At 35.8% G+C, this 16557-nt stretch overlaps 4 protein-coding genes across 4 annotated transcripts; 3 read left to right on the top strand and 1 right to left on the bottom strand.

Moving 5' to 3' along the window:
* Nucleotides 1-920: 920 nt before the first annotated feature.
* On the top strand, nucleotides 921-3429 carry LOC149737595 (solute carrier family 35 member G1-like). Its single transcript, XM_089874556.1, has 2 exons — nucleotides 921-2153; nucleotides 2884-3429. Exons 1-2 carry the CDS (start codon nucleotides 1778-1780, stop codon nucleotides 3297-3299), a joined length of 792 nt encoding a protein of 263 aa, XP_089730682.1. The 5' UTR covers nucleotides 921-1777; the 3' UTR covers nucleotides 3300-3429.
* A 532-nt stretch (nucleotides 3430-3961) lies between these two features.
* On the top strand, nucleotides 3962-7833 carry LOC149737594 (uncharacterized). Its single transcript, XM_089874554.1, has 7 exons — nucleotides 3962-4230; nucleotides 4555-4682; nucleotides 5069-5181; nucleotides 5666-5851; nucleotides 6141-6238; nucleotides 6766-6821; nucleotides 7170-7833. Exons 1-7 carry the CDS (start codon nucleotides 4052-4054, stop codon nucleotides 7292-7294), a joined length of 885 nt encoding a protein of 294 aa, XP_089730680.1. The 5' UTR covers nucleotides 3962-4051; the 3' UTR covers nucleotides 7295-7833.
* Nucleotides 7834-11103: 3270 nt separating this feature from the next.
* LOC149737593 (uncharacterized) lies at nucleotides 11104-12515 on the top strand. Its single transcript, XM_089873673.1, has 3 exons — nucleotides 11104-11297; nucleotides 11380-11445; nucleotides 12000-12515. Exons 1-3 carry the CDS (start codon nucleotides 11186-11188, stop codon nucleotides 12110-12112), a joined length of 291 nt encoding a protein of 96 aa, XP_089729799.1. The 5' UTR covers nucleotides 11104-11185; the 3' UTR covers nucleotides 12113-12515.
* Nucleotides 12516-12606: 91 nt separating this feature from the next.
* On the bottom strand, nucleotides 12607-15055 carry LOC149737592 (uncharacterized). Its single transcript, XM_089873672.1, has 3 exons — nucleotides 14595-15055; nucleotides 14439-14507; nucleotides 12607-13927 (listed from the first exon to the last, which is right to left on the bottom strand). The coding sequence occupies exons 1-3, from the start codon at nucleotides 14710-14712 to the stop codon at nucleotides 13815-13817; spliced, it is 300 nt and encodes a 99-aa protein (XP_089729798.1). The 5' UTR covers nucleotides 14713-15055; the 3' UTR covers nucleotides 12607-13814.
* Nucleotides 15056-16557: the final 1502 nt, after the last annotated feature.

The raw sequence follows: 16557 nt of genomic DNA, 5'->3' as shown, positions 1-16557 counted from the left end.
ATAGGTATTCCTGACAACATTTTGCACATATGAAATGAAGTGTATCTTGCAAGCGGAATAAATATTTCATCGATGTTGTGGAAAATGGTAATCACGTGACCACCACTTCATGCGCATGCGCAGTTTGTAAAATGAGAACGAATTTTTCGGGGAACGATTTTTTTGCGACACCGGCAAAGGGTTTCTCACCATAGCAGAAACCCACTACCATTGGCTGGGGGCTTGTCGTGCCGTAGTGGCTTTCCACCAACGCCAGCCACAAACTCTATGATGATATTTTAATCATGTTTCTATTTTTCAGATGCTTCTTCAATACAAGTTATCATGTTTCGTTTGTTTTGTCTTATTTCCTTTTGCAAAATAAAAAAGTCAACAGAACCTTATTTCTGCTTTATGGATTAGTGATATGCAGCCAGAGTCTTGTTAAAGGGCCTAAACACACCCCACGTCACTTTTATTTTTTATGGTAAATTCACAAAGCGACTGTTTTATTGATTCCAAAAATACTTTGCTTATTAAAATTGGTCCAGTATAGGCGTAGATATTCGTCCTCAAACAGTGATCTCTAGCGCTATCCTTTTTTTTACTACGAGCTTCGTGATTGTGACGTAGGAACGTACTAGTCACGTGACTGAGTCGTTCGTAAAAGCGACTGCCTCTCGCCTTTCTCAGTGTTTCTGAATGAGAGCGGCCACGCTTCAACAATCTTGTGACGTGATTTGTCACGTGGGTAGTACACTTCTCAATTTTTTCGCCACGCAACTTTCAAATCAGTTTTTTGAATTTCACGGTGTTTGAGCTGGAATATCTTTGGTTATACAGAACCGATTAAAACAAGTAAAGTGTCGTTGGAATAAGAAAAACACACTCTATCGATTAAAGCGAAGTACATTTGGGGTGTGTTTAGGCCCTTCAAGTCATGAAAGAGTGACGTCAGATCCTCATACGTCACTTTAAAGAATGACGTCTTTATTTGTGTGTTTCAGCGCTAGTTCATTTACAAGTTATCATGCATGACCAGACTACAGAGCTGGTTTATTCGTATAAATCTAAATTAATATAATGACAATTGTCAGTTAGTTTGGTCGTCACGCTTGAGTAAATATACAAAATAGCTGGGTATACATGTGCATTAAACAGTGTGCAGTATACAGAGCGGCAGTTTGACTCGCCGTTTTTCGAATTTATATATACAACTTACGGTGGTTAATTAATAAGTGCGTGGTGTCCTCATTTATATATACAACTTACGGTGGTTAATAAGTGCGTGGTGTCCTCAAGGGGGTTAATGAGTAACAAGTGCACGGTTTATCATTTTGTTGGTAGTGGGCAGTAAAAGATCAGGCTCGCACCTTTCTCGTAACGACTGCAAAACCCTAAATTGACAACTTATCTGACGAACAAACGAACGACATTAAACTGCAGCAAAAACTGAGAACAGTCCAGTACGAAAGAGTTCGTCCGCTTGCCCACATAGAAACTGAGAGGGCTTACAGAGCGAGATACATGTACTTGGGCGAATACCAAAGCGAGGAGAAATATTTCAAACTAAGGCACAGTTCAGCATTGTATTGCCAAGTCTACCATAGCATTGTTTTATGCAAACAGTATTGTATGTCACAGGAAACGCGTGAAGCTCATATTATTTTGCGCCGACTGTTGTCGATATACGCAACGCAACTGTTTAGGATACAACATTTCCTTGTAAATTATATTATTGAATCGAATTCACATTCAACCGTTACAATTTTAAGTTTAGGTTATCACAATTGTCGATATGGTAGAATCAAGAAAGTACGACTTAAAACGTTTAGCTGGTCTTGCATGTGGCGTCATTGCTGCCCTTTTGGTTGCTTTGGGTGCTGTAGTTTACCAATTAACGAAAGACTCAGCCAGTGTGCAAGTATGGTTTCTTCGATTTGTCCTCATGTACTTTCTAACCTTACCGTATCTTACTCTGAAATCGATGAAACAAGAGCTTCCAAAAATGAATTTCAAATCTGCACTTTACCTGTTTGCCTTTGGATTTGCGTCTGTGGGATCGAGTCTCACTTTCTATCTTTCTCTTGATGAGTTCTCCACAGGAGACAGCTTAGCAATTTCCAATTCATACTTTGTGATCACGATAGCGCTGTCATATCTATTCTTGAAAGGTGAGGATATTTTAACCGTTTATAACTTTAGTATGTATATATATATATATACGAAGCCTACTGATGCAGTGGTAACATTTAATGAGAGTAACGACAGTTTTCTGGCGCCGTGTGGTACAGTACTTAAAACGCTCTCCACATGGTACATGCTCTGATCCGGTGGTCTTTTATTATAGCACTGTGGGGTAAGATAGAAGACTTTTAGCCCATATTATACAAGCAGTGTCTGGCGCCGTGGTGGTGGTTAGCGCGCCTGCCTGGAAACCAGAGGTAATGGATTCAAGGCTCGACGCTGCTACCATTGTGGGCGTATGTGTCCTTCGGCAAGACACTTACCGGCAATTGCTCCAACCCAGTGGTCACTAATGGGTTGTCTTTATCAGCCATACAAAAAAAAGAAAAGAAATTAAAAAAGAATAATCACCCATCAAAGTAACATAAAGGTAACACGTAAGCTGGCATGAGGTGTTAAACCCGTGTGATAACGACCGCGTTTTCGGGTCACGCGACGATAAAGTAAGTTACATTCATTCATTCACTCACTATCAAATGGTACAAGACAATTTAATGTAAAGGTGTCCTACCTTCTATAGATGGGTTGTTAAAATTTTCAGCCAAACAGAAGTAAAAAATAAAATAAAAAATCATTACCCGCAACGTTTGACCTCGACACATATGGATATAAACAAGTACATTCATTGAATTCATTAAATTCCGTTATAATCCACAGAAAAGCAACATCCCATTGTGATTGTTCTATCGATTGCCAGCATGACAGGCGTGTTCCTTGTGGTTCGACCAACGTTTATCTTCGGCGATAACGAAGAAGTTAACGCCAAACCGGATCAAAATAGAGCTTTGGGAGTTGTTTTGTCTATTTCATCAGCCTTCTTCACTGCATTTAGGTTCATTGCTGGAAGGAAGTTAAAAAACAATGTTCATGTTTCCCATATGCTGATTTCTACTTGCACACAAGCTTTAATTGCGTTTCCAATTTATTCCATAACTACCAACCAGGGATGGTACATTCCTTGCTTGTCTGATTGGGGTATTTTAATAGCAAGCGCTTTATGCTCTACTGTATCAAATGCAGTGATTGCTTTAGCTCTCCAACTTGAAGGCGCTGGCCCAGTATCAATTGTTTAATCACTATTAATTGCATTTGGTTTTATTTTAGAAATAGTTCTGTTAAAAACTGTACCCCAGGTCACCAGTGTTGTTGGTGCAATACTTGTGTTTTTGGGCTCGGTTGGGACCATTTTCGTGCAGATGAAGTTTTCCCATGTTACTTGATGGTTGCTGTGTGCCAAACATGATAAATGAAACAGTCAATTAGTTGCTCATTTTATTGGTTTTTAATCTAATATATTGATCTTTGCGTTTTATTGGTGCTTAATATAAGGAATTAGCGGTTGTTACAAAGACGTGTTGTTATTGTCGAGTTATAGTGTAGTCCAAAACAGACTTTTCAATTTTTAAAAAATTGCCGAAAAACATCGTTTTGTTTGTTACTTCTGGTCAATGTTAATATTGTTTCTGGTTTGTTATAAATCAAGCTTAGTAGACCGTGGCATTAAAAAAAGGTAATTATAAGTATGCCAATTATAATACGTCCTTATTTATTAGATCTATGCTCTCTTATTTACTATTTTATCGCGATTCGCGCCACCAATGGGAACTCTTAACTGTGACGTCATACATGGTCACGTGAAGGAAAATTTGTTTTATGTTGTTTACCTTTACAAGAAGGCAAACGTGAAAATATTGGAATTATATCATGTTTTAATGCATTTGATGGCACTAGTGAATAATCCTCCGATACGTCACAGATTAGGCTGGTTAGAAGTAGATTTTATTTTAGATTTTATTTACAATTTGTTTGTTTTTTAACTGTTAAAATGGCTTCACCTGCCACAAGGGACGACAGCATCCAGATTGGGTTAAGTTTGGAGTCTGAGTTCTTGCAGGACATTCCTACACAACTGTTTCAAGCAGTAGAAGGGAAGTTGCATCATGATCAAAGGAAAGTCAATGTTTTTACAGCAAACAAAGATTACTTTGCAAATGCTTATTCAAAGTAAGTGAGAGTGACATACAGTTTTTATGGATTAGATAGATATAATCAGCAAAATTCCTTTAAAATGTTTTAATTCGGACTTTTCAATGTTCCATTGTTCTATATTGTTTTTATTAATCACTTTAAGGGTAAATTATTTTCAGTAAAAGCTTTTTATTAACAATTTCCCAGAGTGAAATGTTTAGTTTTACTGAACAGGATGATCATACACTGTAAGTCTGTAACAAATAACAATGATGGTTGAACACCTATTTATCAGCTCAGGGCAGCATCATGCAGACCCTTATATCTTAAGATATGTGTTAAACTAAACTCATGTTCCAGTGAGCTGAAAGTGAACACCCTTGAAGAATTTGCGTTGATCAAGCAGCGTTTACTCACCTTACCTATTTACATGAGGGTAGAACTGCGTCGGCACCGGAAATCTGGAAACACAACCCATATTAACTATGGTATGTAATAGAAGATGATCAATATTATCGGCAGATGTATACAGGGTGTATGCGAAGTCACTCTGCATTGTTTTAATGATTGTTTTTATATTTCTGATTGAGGTGTATGGAAACAAATTAAGAAGGGTCCAACCTGTATTGATGACAACAGGGATCACTTGATTTCTATTTATATACTGCTGAACTTAACCAGTAAACAGGAATATACTGTAAATGTATGGCCATAACCTTATATATATTTGATTCTAAAATGTAGGATTAGGCTATGGGTTTGTGTTAGTAATGGTAAACAGGTTTAGAAGCACAAATTTGTACTGTCAGGCTGTAAAGTGGTACACAGTTTGTAATCTTTTTATATTATCATTTTGTAATCAAATATACTACAGGTACCTTCATAGTGATGGTGAATACTAAACATCCAAGTATTCAACCTCAACTACAAGAATGTTTGGATCGTGCAGAATCTCATTTAAGAGAGGAACAAAAATTTGCTCTTGAGGTGAAATATATTATCGGAATAGAGTATTTACCCCACTGTCCATCCCCACAATGATTAAATTAGATTTTAAACCATTTTCGGGTCTAAACAATAAATTGTTGTTGTTTTTCTATAATATATATGTGGGTTTTCTTTTTGTGAACTTTTGGAGATAATTTTAAATTGACTAATTTAATTTTTATTTATTAAACCTCTTTGTGTGTCGCCTAAGCATAATATTGAACATAGAAATTGGAAAAAAACATAAATAATGCAACAAATAATGAACAATAGTTTCATTTTGACAGTGTAACATAGAGGTCATGGATTCATGATAAACATAGAGATCTTTTTACTGTAAACTATAAATATCTCATAAAATAAATATATCATAATGTTTTTTTTATAATTATAATATATCTCTTTTTATTTAAAATAAACTAAATATTAAATCGTTATTTGCAGAATGCAGTTGATAGTTTGATGCATAAATTTGTATTACCAGATTGACTTTGGCCCTGTGCTAAGATCATGGTACAAGCTAAGACATGACAACTCAAGTGCCAGCTACATTGCCAAAAATTCTTATTTCTGCATAACCAACTTTCGAAAAAAGTCCAAAGTATTTGTGAACCCAGTTTGGTGGATATTATGTTTGCCAGTGTGTCTGCTTGCTGCTCCATTATACTGTGTAAGTAGAATAATAATATTGACTGTTGGTTTTTGATTGACACTTTAACACTGAAACTAAAACTTGTCAATTCATTTATGTGCGTCACTATAATTAATAAATAGATGGCGTGACATTGGGCTACTTTAGGAGAGTCATATTGAATGCAGTGTTGCAGTTTCCAATTTCGTATTTTATTTAAATATTTTTGTAAGCTGAACTAATTTTTTCAAGTTGAATATGGATGCGTGATGCGTCAAAGTAGTAGTACCATTGCATAAGCCCCAATTAGTTGATAACTCCTTTGCAGGCATACAGGCATGCTTTATCTGAGGACTTTTCATGTGTTTTGAAATCAGCAGTTCGTTATGTAGAAGGTACCACCCCTGCTCAAAGGCTTGCCATGAGGTGATTGTTTTATTTAGTCCGTTTTTCTATGGAAACAGAGTATGGTCCTCGAAGAAGGATTGTATGTGTAATGTAAAATGGCGTTTTTTTTATAGTATAATAGAGTGGGCGAAGATGGGACAGCTTTTCATTCTATTTTCTCGTCCCATTTGGTAGTAAACAAAGAACTAAAATATTATCATATTATTTGAAGAACTGTTCGTGTCATTGGAAATAGTGACATGTTTTTATAGTCATATTATTAGCTTATTGCGGTTATCATATACACAACAGCCTAATGCAGTTTTCATTCAATATAAAGGGGAATACTACTTTTAAAATCATAAAATTTAAAAAATGTCATTGTTTAAAATTTGCATTATTTAAAAATTAAATATTTTCAAAAAGGACAAATTATTTTCCTTTTATCAAGGCCTGCCTTTGTATTAAATGCCTAATTAAACTAATTACACTGATTAACGCTGTATGTAAGCTATAAATGGTGTTGCGATCACAAATTGGGCTCAAACTATTTTAATCTATTATAGGAACATGATACAAGCTGTATATGCACAAGGTGTTCAACATGGACACATGACAGCAGGTAACAACCAACATTTATTAATAAATGTTTACTGTGTTTGTTTTTTACTTGTAATATTTGTAGTCATTATAATGTTTACTGCTTCCATCATGCCCACCTACGAGTTACCATGTATGTAACTTTGTGGCTGGTTGTTTTTTTCTGTGGCTGAAAATTTAGACAAGTCATTAGTGACCACTAGGTTGAAACAATTGATATTAAGTGTCTTGCCCAAGGACACATACGCCCACAATGGTAGCAGCAACACGCCTTGAACGCATTATCCACTATGCCACGACGCCGGTAACATGATCTTCGCTACTGTGTTCAAAGAGATATATAAATAAAATTTCATGTTTTATGTAACAGCTACCAGACCTCCCCAAAGCCCCCCAACATATTCTGAAGCAGCTCCCCCTTCATATAATGATGCAACGGCCCCTCCTTACCACCTTATGAAGCAAAACAGTGATGATGATCTTGTACAAGCTTAACGTTTAGTTACCTATCTACTTTTCATTTACATTGTGCCTCTTGGTAAAAAAATCCATATAAAAGTAATACTCTGCACTTTATTTTACTTAGTGCTCGTTGTTTTTCTCTCTGATAAAATCATCTATATTGTAATTTTCACTCTCTGCTTAAAGTTTCTTTGTATAGAAAGTATTGTTTCATTATTCTTTAATTTTAACTGCAAAAGTAACTGTACATTGTTTGTACATATATGTCTGTCCAAAAGTTGCCAAACACAAACTAGGAGCATTTGCATAAAAACGCCAAATTAATTATTTGTAAACAAATTATAGTAGCAGTATTTCATTCAGTAAATGATCTCCTTTTAAAGATATCGGTTTGGTTTTAAGTTGTTCCATTTTATGTTTTTCCATCAACTTGAACCTTGTTTTCCAATCAGTTTAATAACGTTTGTCATTCGTTTGATGCCTTTTAATAAATTGCTTAAAATAAATCATAATGGTGAATAAAACGAAAAGGCATGCAGTTCGAACTTCGAACACCATGTATTATATTGCCATTGCTGTGACTCAAGCAACAAGTTCGTGTGGATATTGCGGTTATGTATCAATGAATGTAACTGTGGCCTATTTAATGCATTTGTATTCAGTAGGCCAAGTTGTAACTGCTGTAGCATGGCGGGGTAACCACAATCGTCATAACACGGGTTTTGTTTCATACTCTACGTCCCCGCTTACGAATTACCACTTTGCAAGTAATCGTTTTTTTTTTCTGTGGCTGGCAAACACTGCTTTAGAGCAGTTACAGTTGTCTTGCTCAAATATACATTTGCTCACTTTTACTCTAGCGTTCGCTCTTCTAGCTCTGTTTTGTGTAGCACATAGTAGGGTGGGGTACGATGGATACTGTTGTCACTTCCCATATATCCTAAACGTGTTTTTAACAATGACCAACATTCTTTTTATGGTCCCGAAGTACGATTATTTATATGCTTCTGTAAATATTCTTTGCTTAGTACCAAATGAAATGATAAGAGATAATGAAAACATGAAACATCTTACTCTAACCTACTATACAAACGATATAATTGTGCTAAAAGCGTAACATAGTCCGTTATTTTCAACGAGTCACAATAAAATATCCTTTGCTCTGAATTTAAAAATAATATTTTTTTAACAACTTACCCCCCTAAAAATAACCCCAGCGCGTCACCAAGCGTATTTCACTTTCCCTTTGGCATTACCGCTATTCCGTCCAGTGATTAACAAAGTTGACCTGTTTTCTAGTGTTGTTGCGTCGTTGCTAGACCACAAACACCAACAGAGCGTTCCAATGTTTTTGTTATTGAATCTACTTGATTTAAACAATCCTTGTGAAATCACTACGTACATGTAAAACACTTGTTCATTTTTTACCGCCGCTTTAAGGTATTTCGTTTAATATTAGAATCGTTTGCAATTGAATTCCACAATGTAGTTCGTTTTTCATGCGAAACGATGGACTGCCCGAACAAAGTGTTAGTTTTCTGCAATTACTGGATTTAGCCGAGATATTTTCGCTTTCAATAAGCGACCTACATCCATACGATCCGCAAATCTTGAATTTGAATACCACTACCGCTTATACGTTTGTTTTAGTATGGGTGTCCGATGGCAGATAAAATTGAATGGAAATCCACTATTATTTTAGGAACAAAAATTAGACATCCCGCGTTTTTTTATATTTCTATTTAATTGGTGCAAACATGCGCACATGGATGCCATTAAACATATGTTTGTGATTCGTTAAAAATATTCCGATACATCTGTCGAAAATATTACGTTCGGTTCACCATTATACACGTGCAAGTATCGTTAACGAATTGTTTAAACGATTAATATGAAATTCCAATGCTTCACTTACTTTCCTTACAATTAACGTTTACCAAAGTTATGAATAATCGCCTACCTAAACAGGTGTACAAAGAAGGGGGGCATTCGCAAATAAAGGTTTCCTAAATTTTAATATTTATTCCAAGACGATCGCTTGATTAATGGAAAAATTATAAATAACTGAACAAGCAAGTTCTGTATTTTATGTTTTAATTTCCTTGTTTTAAATAACTTAATTTTAATGGAGTTCCCCATTAGAGCATCTTTAAATGATTCACGACGTAAAAGTATAAACATGTGATATATTAAAAAAGGATACTATATGTACAATATTTTTCGTTGTACGATCGTGCTAAGATTTCACGGAGATGTGTTAAAGTTTGTACACGAATGATTAGAAATGTTACCACGCACCGTTAAACACACATTCCATGCCAAACAACACGATGAAGAAAGGTAAACTAATCAACAACTCTAGTAGTATACAACAATTTTGTTACCACGCTTATGGGAATCGCATAACATTTGTGTCATTCTTACAATAGAACAACTGCATATTGGTTTTCAGGGATTTCCAGGTCGGGCTTGCCTGGCCACACAACACCATAAACCGGTATTGTATGGATACCTCGTTGTTTATCCTTGTCCGGGGTCCCATTATTCGTTACCACGTCATTGGATATCCCCTTCTCAGGTCGCTCGTCGTCGTGGGCAACAGATTCTGAGTTACGCGGAATTCAAAGGGTCCGCGTCGGTCGAGCAAGACAAATATTTGCCGCTATACCTTCTCTGCTCTGGTCACTGATTGGGGCACTTTTATCCAACCAGCGAGAGAGCTGCGTTGCCGTAGAAACGTCAAACGCGGCTTATATATTCCCCTGCTGTGTGTGTGATTCGGAAACGAGCACGGACTTTATATTTCACACGTTTTGCAAAATTGTTGACGCTTATAATAATCTACTCGGTACGTGATGCATTAAAATATAACGAGGTAGGCAAACACACAGTAGTGTGGGGGAAGATGGGACACCTTTAACACAATATAATCAAATATCCTGATCGTGTTTTAAACAGTTAACACCGGCCCGTGGGAGTCGTGAGGATACGGTTTTATAATTCTTTGAATGTTTTTTGTATACTGCTAAATGGTACGAGTAAATACAGTCAAAAAGTGTCCCATCTTCCCCCACCCTACTATATATTCTGCTCGTAACTTATTGGTATTATAATACTGATAACACACACATGTGTCGTTCTATGAATCGTCAATGGAAAAGTGGAACACAACTGCGTTTATGAAAAACTCACAAATTGTGCGTTTTTACAAGTTCGTTCTTTATGGAACATTACTCGATAAATCGTTGCGAGAGTAATATAATTCGGTTTAATTGATCATTGTGCGAACTTGTTGAATGTCAAAATGGCTGCTCCAATTTTTAAGATTTTACTATTGTAAACGTAAAGGAAATGTGAATTTTAAATATATAGTGTTTTACTTTATTAATATATGTATATATACGGCACAGTACGGCTATATGGTCATCATACGAAGGGAATCTTTCAAGTGTTGCTGGGGCAACAGCGACAATGCCGCTGGACTATTATCTTTCACTACGAGATGCGCAGTGAATGGAATTAGGGTGTTTCCGTTCGTTTGTTCCCTGCGTGGTACAAATAGCTTGCGTTTCTAAGGCACCTGTACAAATCAGAAGAAGGCGGCAAACTGATGGATAAATTGAATCGCCGATGGATTGAAGCTACACTTCTTAGAAAACTTATTCGTAGAGAGTCGGAAGGATTCGTGAATACTACCTGCTTACCGTTGCCTTGGCGACAGCATAGTTGGCCTGCAGATTTACCTCTGGTTCAACTACGTGGACCGAGGGTTGAATTCTCCTTTACTTTAGTCAATAGCATAATATAGAGCAGTCATGAGGAATTTACTTAATAATTTATTAAATTAGGCCGAAATATTTTTGTCAGATCTATTAGCGCACCCGCTTAAGCTTTTGTAGTCAACGTATCAACATCAAATAAAATATGGATGAACTGCAACAAGCCGGCGACGTCCTTGGATCAGCAGCCGACGCATCAAAAGCACTCGGAGGACTTTCAAAATCTCTTCCCGGTATGGCCAAGTCTGGAGACGGTGGTAAGTGACTTATAAACTATACATTCAAGCTTCGATGCTTCTACATTTTGTCTACTTTATGTTAAATGTGGATCTGATTAAGGTTCCGCCGAGCCAGAAACCTGCTCCGCCTGTAACCAGAAGATTATCACCAGTCAGCCAGAAGGAGGTAAAGCATTTTACTATTCCTTTTTGCCAAGTTGGGTCTTTTTGAAATTTCGATAGCTTGTGCGGGTGTTGTTCTGTTTAGTTATAAACGCTTTTCGTTGGGAAAATTAATACAGTAAGGTGGGAGAAGATTGGGCACCTTTTCGTTCTATTTTCTCGTCTCATTTGATAGTAAACAAAGAACATTTAGAGAATTATAAAAAAGAACATTAAGAGAATGTTTAAAACACGATCAGGATATTAGGGTATTACGTGCTGAAGGTGTCTCATCTTACCCCAACCTTGTATATAGTAGGATGGGAATAGATGGGACACCTTCGGCGCATAATATACGAATATCCTGATCGTGTTTTAAACAGTTAACAACGGTTATGGGAGACTTGGGCATATAGTTTTATAACGCTTTGAAAGTTCCTTGTTTACTACCACATTGGAGGAGAAAATAAAGTTAAAATGTGTCCCAACTTCCCCCACCCTACTATAATTTAATTTCCCAATTAATAACGACTTTCGCTCCGTTTTCAAAGAGATAAATAATAATATTTCATGTTCCAGGCGTTGATGTAGCCAAAGCCGCAGAAACAGCCGGAAGTGTAATGGATTGTTGCTCCAAAGCATTTGACTGCTTCGGAAAGGCAAACGATATGGTATCACAGGTGCAACAGTGAGAAGACTCCCCTAAAACAAACTTTTAACTCAAAACAAATTTCAGTACAAACAGTTCTAGCAAAATTTGTGACCATCAAACTAAGTTTCTTAAAATTTAACCTTCAAATTGATTTTTAACTAATACTCGAAATATCATATTTAATTTTTTTATGCATCTTCACGTAATGCACTTTTAAACCACTGTTTACATTTATATGTTCCTTTTTTTAAATGTTTTATATATAAATAGATATATTGCGTATCCAGCACTTTGGTTTTGTGTTTCTGACAATTTATACTCGTGAATAGGTGTGTTGAGTTCTTTCAAACTTTGTAATTTGTTTTTCCCTTATGATGTGTTGCTGGAGAAATCACTTTATAAGATAATGGCGTCAAAAGGGAATAAAAAAAGCCACAACATCGCGACGTGCATAGTTCTTATAATAATATTTCAACTACGTTTTATTGATAAATATGACGGATAGCAACAATAAACTGGAAGGATGGATTTCGGACCCAATAGAAACACTGTATACTTGTATCTGTAAATTAATAGGCGTTTTACTTTTATTTGTGGTGAATTCCGCGAATCTGGTCCTGCTCTAGTGCTTATAAATTTGGACGATTCCTGTAACGAATTAACAATCGAGATCAAGCGCTATACGGAATACGTAACTGACAAAACCAGGTTTAACGAATTGTATTCATACATACATATATTCCACCTAAAAAGACATCGGCAGTCTCTTATTTAAAAAGCTTCATTTAATGTACCTAGGTTCGGTTAGCAAGTAACGTGCAAAGAAATTTTCTTAAACTCTTTAATATAAGGGAGAATAATCATTGCTGTCGTAAAAGCCTTTACCCCACTTTGCACAAACACCTTTAAAACTTTATAGCTTCTGATTCACTGTGTACATATCGTGAACGTGTTGCTATTTCGAAAACAAATCAATGTCTCAGCGTATACCTATAGTATTTTGAGGAGACATGGGACACCTTTAGCACATAATATCCAAATTTCCCTAATGTTTTTGAAACAATGAACAACGGTCTATATTAGAGTCGCAAGGATACAGTTTTTTATTTATTTGAATATTCTTTGTTTGCTACCAAAATGGGACGAGAAACAGAATGGAAAGGTGTCCCATCTTTCCCTATCCTAATAAACCCTCTTTTAAAATCAGTTTTAAATTTCTAAACCGTTGGTGCAATATATAAACTGAGGCATTTACACTAATGTTCACATAATATAAACAGAATAAATTTTACTTGGTTGTCAGAATATAGATTTATTTTTAACTTTACGAAATATATTTGTCACCCAATAAACTATCAGAAAAAAACAATTTAACATTTAGTAGGGTGGGGTAAGTTAGGACATGTTTTCAACTCTTAACTTGTTATAAGTGGTAGTAAATACAAAATGTTTACATAATTATATAACCGAAGCCCTGCCATTCTAAAAGAGCGTTATTGTTTAATACACGGTTAGGAAATGAGGGTTTTAAGCCTTATTCTTACCCCACAGTACCATAACTATACATGCATACATCGCTGAAGTTAAATACTCAAATGAGAGAAAATACAGTGGTTTGATATAAAATTAAAATATACCTTTATATTTCTACAAACATAAAAAAGACAGAGGGGAACTCGTGAACATACGAAGCATTCATTTTATATGTAGCCGTTCCACAATCTATTTTGATCCTTTGCATCTTACTCTTGTACAGTATCTGCCAAGTCTCCCGCTTTGCCAAGACAGTCAAACATTTTGGAGCAACAGTCCATTACACTTCCAGCTGTTTCGGCAGCTTGGGCAACGTCCACGCCTGAGATAAGTTAGATATTATACACCGGTGAACAAAACCTCTCGTGATCAGTTTCATCACAAACATAACAACCCATATACATGGTACGATTTTCATTTCTATGTTACAGCTATGTTCTGCATGTTGCACACGGTAGCCTATTTGCAGCTTAATCGCAAAAAGACGCTGCTGCCATTGTGAGGGTATATGTGTCCTTTGGCAAGACACTTGAAATTTGCTGCAACCCAGTGGTCACTATAAGGTTGTCTAAACTTTCAACCACATACAAAAAATAATCACCTACAAAGTTACATAATAGTAACTCGTAAGCGAGTACGAGATGCGGGTAACAGAACGCCATGTTATAACGACTGCTTTTGCCCTGCCAGGCTAGAATAAAACAAGTTAAAACCTATATAACCTATAGACGATGTTAAAATTTGCAGTCTTTTTGTATTAAATCCCGTCTATTTAAAAACGGGAAAATCGCTATATCTGCAGGAATATAATGTGAATAGAACAATCTTTATACCTCCGGTTGCTGGTTGGCTTGTGATGATCTTTTGTTTGCAAGTCGGACACGTTTCTGGTGCTGCGGAACCTGTTATAAATATCAAGTATTAAAAAAAAATCAATTTAAAATTCTTTTGGTGTAGTTTGTCGTAATGACGGCAGTACAGAGACATACCTGTATCGTCGTCGTTGGATTTGACCATACCGGGAAGAGATTTTGAGAGACCTCCCACTGCTTTAGTTGCGTCGGCTGCCGATCCTAGGACGTCGCTTACTTCTTGTAAATCTTCCATTTCTTACGAATGTAATTGAAGGTCTTTATATCTTATGCAGAGTTTGACTTGTTTTGTACAATGTATCGACTATTTGTCTGATACGTAGTTTGGTTAAAAAAGAAAATAACGCTGCTCTATTAACGTGTTGCAATATACTTTATACACTCCTCAATGGTTTTTCTACATTGTCAGCCAAAACAAAATATCACTTACAAACTACATATGCGGAATTGTAGATACGAAAAGAATGAAACAGAACTACCGTGATAAAACGACTATAGTTTCCCCGCCACGCTAAGATAAATAAGTTACATTCATGTATACATTTTATGACTGTGGCACAACCTCCTCGTCCGCTTGCTAGTCGATAAAATGACGCATCTTTAACTTGTGATTCAGTTTTGCTTACTAACTCTTGATACGTATCCAAGACAACGCCGGTAAATACATCAGCGTACATCGTCTTTGCTTTGCGACATTTGCTCAACCAACGGCAAAATAAATACTTAGATTAGATTGATTGTACGTGAGAATTTCTGTTACATACTTTTTTGTTTGTTTTACCTGGCGAGGTCATCTATAGGGAATTTCCAACGTGAATGTTTATTCAACCTTTTAACTTATTGGTATTACCAATGGCGAACCAGAAACATTTAAACGTGGAGAGAAACCGTTATAGACAGGGATAAACCATACGAGCCTATCTACAAAGTATACACCTTAGAAAATATTATTGTCCTTGTTTTACAACTAAAGTCCCTATAAAGTGTAAAAGTAAATCAGATACACATATAGTAGTGTTGGGAAAGACGGGACATATTTCGCACATAATATCCAAACATCCTGATCTTAAACACTTAACCCTGTGTTTTAAACAGTTAACAGTGGTCTATGGAAGTCGTGAGAATACAGTTGAATGTTTTTTGTTTACTACCAAATGAATGAATAAGTGTCTCATCTTCCTTACTACTATATTATCCCTTTTTTTATACTACGCTAAAAGTTAAACCCAGATCATGTTAAACATACAACTAAGGATTTGACGTTACTCAGTTATTCAATTTTATGTTAAAAAATGTTTGTTAGTTTCAATTTTTCCAGATGTTCTATTTTGTGTTCAATACCAATGCTGCTCTGCTTGTAAAGCTGCTCGAAAAAATATCACTTATTTCAAGGTAAACCAGGCACTTGTAACTTTTATTTGTGCTTTTGGTGGTTATGTGTGTTGCTATGCGGTGTGAGTGGCTTTATTTGACAAACACTATTAACCAGATAAGAGTTTAAATATACTTTAGCTTCTCTGGTGTACTAAGTTAATTGAAAAAATGTGTAAAATGTTTTGAAACTTTAATAAATGTAGTTTAGATTTAAAACACAGCTAAATATACACTGAATATTTAAAGAAATAAATAAAAACTTTTGAAATTGTTTAACTGCAATTATCACGATATTTACGTTTGATTTTATAATACACTGATGTGGTTAATATTAGTTCCACCTCACCCTCATTATTAATAACAACGTGTAAATACCAACAGGGTTGCATAGTGTCTTCTATATTATGCTCTCTTGTCATGTGTTTGATATAGAGTAGGGTGCGGTCAAGCGGGCTAAGACGGGACACCTTTAGCACATATAATAATGTCTTAGTATCCTGATCATGTTTTAAACAATTAACAACGGTCTATATGGTAGTCGTTAATATACGGTTTCATAACTGTTTGAATATTCTTTGTTTACTACCAAATGGGACGTAAAAATAGAATAAAAATGTGTCCCATCTTTCCCCATCCTACTACAATTTTATAGATAATTTTTGCTTCACAAGCGTATATTTACAAAGGAGTTTGTTTTATAATCATA

The sequence above is a fragment of the Ciona robusta genome, chromosome 3 (assembly GCF_009617815.1).
Source record: "Ciona robusta chromosome 3, ASM961781v2".
NCBI classification, from domain to species: domain Eukaryota; kingdom Metazoa; phylum Chordata; class Ascidiacea; order Phlebobranchia; family Cionidae; genus Ciona; species Ciona robusta.
This window is presented reverse-complemented; position numbering and strand designations above follow the sequence as displayed.

Bases quoted from the DNA above. Each gene is read 5' to 3' on its own strand.
- LOC149737595 (XM_089874556.1), top strand. From the start codon at position 1,778: ATGGTAGAATCAAGAAAGTACGACTTAAAACGTTTAGCTGGTCTTGCA. The intron at 2,154-2,883 runs GTGAGGATATTT...TATAATCCACAG, and splicing joins GTCATATCTATTCTTGAAAG to AAAAGCAACATCCCATTGTG.
- LOC149737594 (XM_089874554.1), top strand. From the start codon at position 4,052: ATGGCTTCACCTGCCACAAGGGACGACAGCATCCAGATTGGGTTAAGT. The intron at 4,683-5,068 runs GTATGTAATAGA...AATATACTACAG, and splicing joins CACAACCCATATTAACTATG to GTACCTTCATAGTGATGGTG. The intron at 5,182-5,665 runs GTGAAATATATT...TTGTATTACCAG, and splicing joins AACAAAAATTTGCTCTTGAG to ATTGACTTTGGCCCTGTGCT.
- LOC149737593 (XM_089873673.1), top strand. From the start codon at position 11,186: ATGGATGAACTGCAACAAGCCGGCGACGTCCTTGGATCAGCAGCCGAC. The intron at 11,298-11,379 runs GTAAGTGACTTA...GATCTGATTAAG, and splicing joins GGCCAAGTCTGGAGACGGTG to GTTCCGCCGAGCCAGAAACC. The intron at 11,446-11,999 runs GTAAAGCATTTT...TTCATGTTCCAG, and splicing joins CACCAGTCAGCCAGAAGGAG to GCGTTGATGTAGCCAAAGCC.
- LOC149737592 (XM_089873672.1), bottom strand. From the start codon at position 14,712: ATGGAAGATTTACAAGAAGTAAGCGACGTCCTAGGATCGGCAGCCGAC. The intron at 14,508-14,594 runs GTATGTCTCTGT...TATTTATAACAG, and splicing joins ATCCAACGACGACGATACAG to GTTCCGCAGCACCAGAAACG. The intron at 13,928-14,438 runs GTATAAAGATTG...AACTTATCTCAG, and splicing joins AAGCCAACCAGCAACCGGAG to GCGTGGACGTTGCCCAAGCT.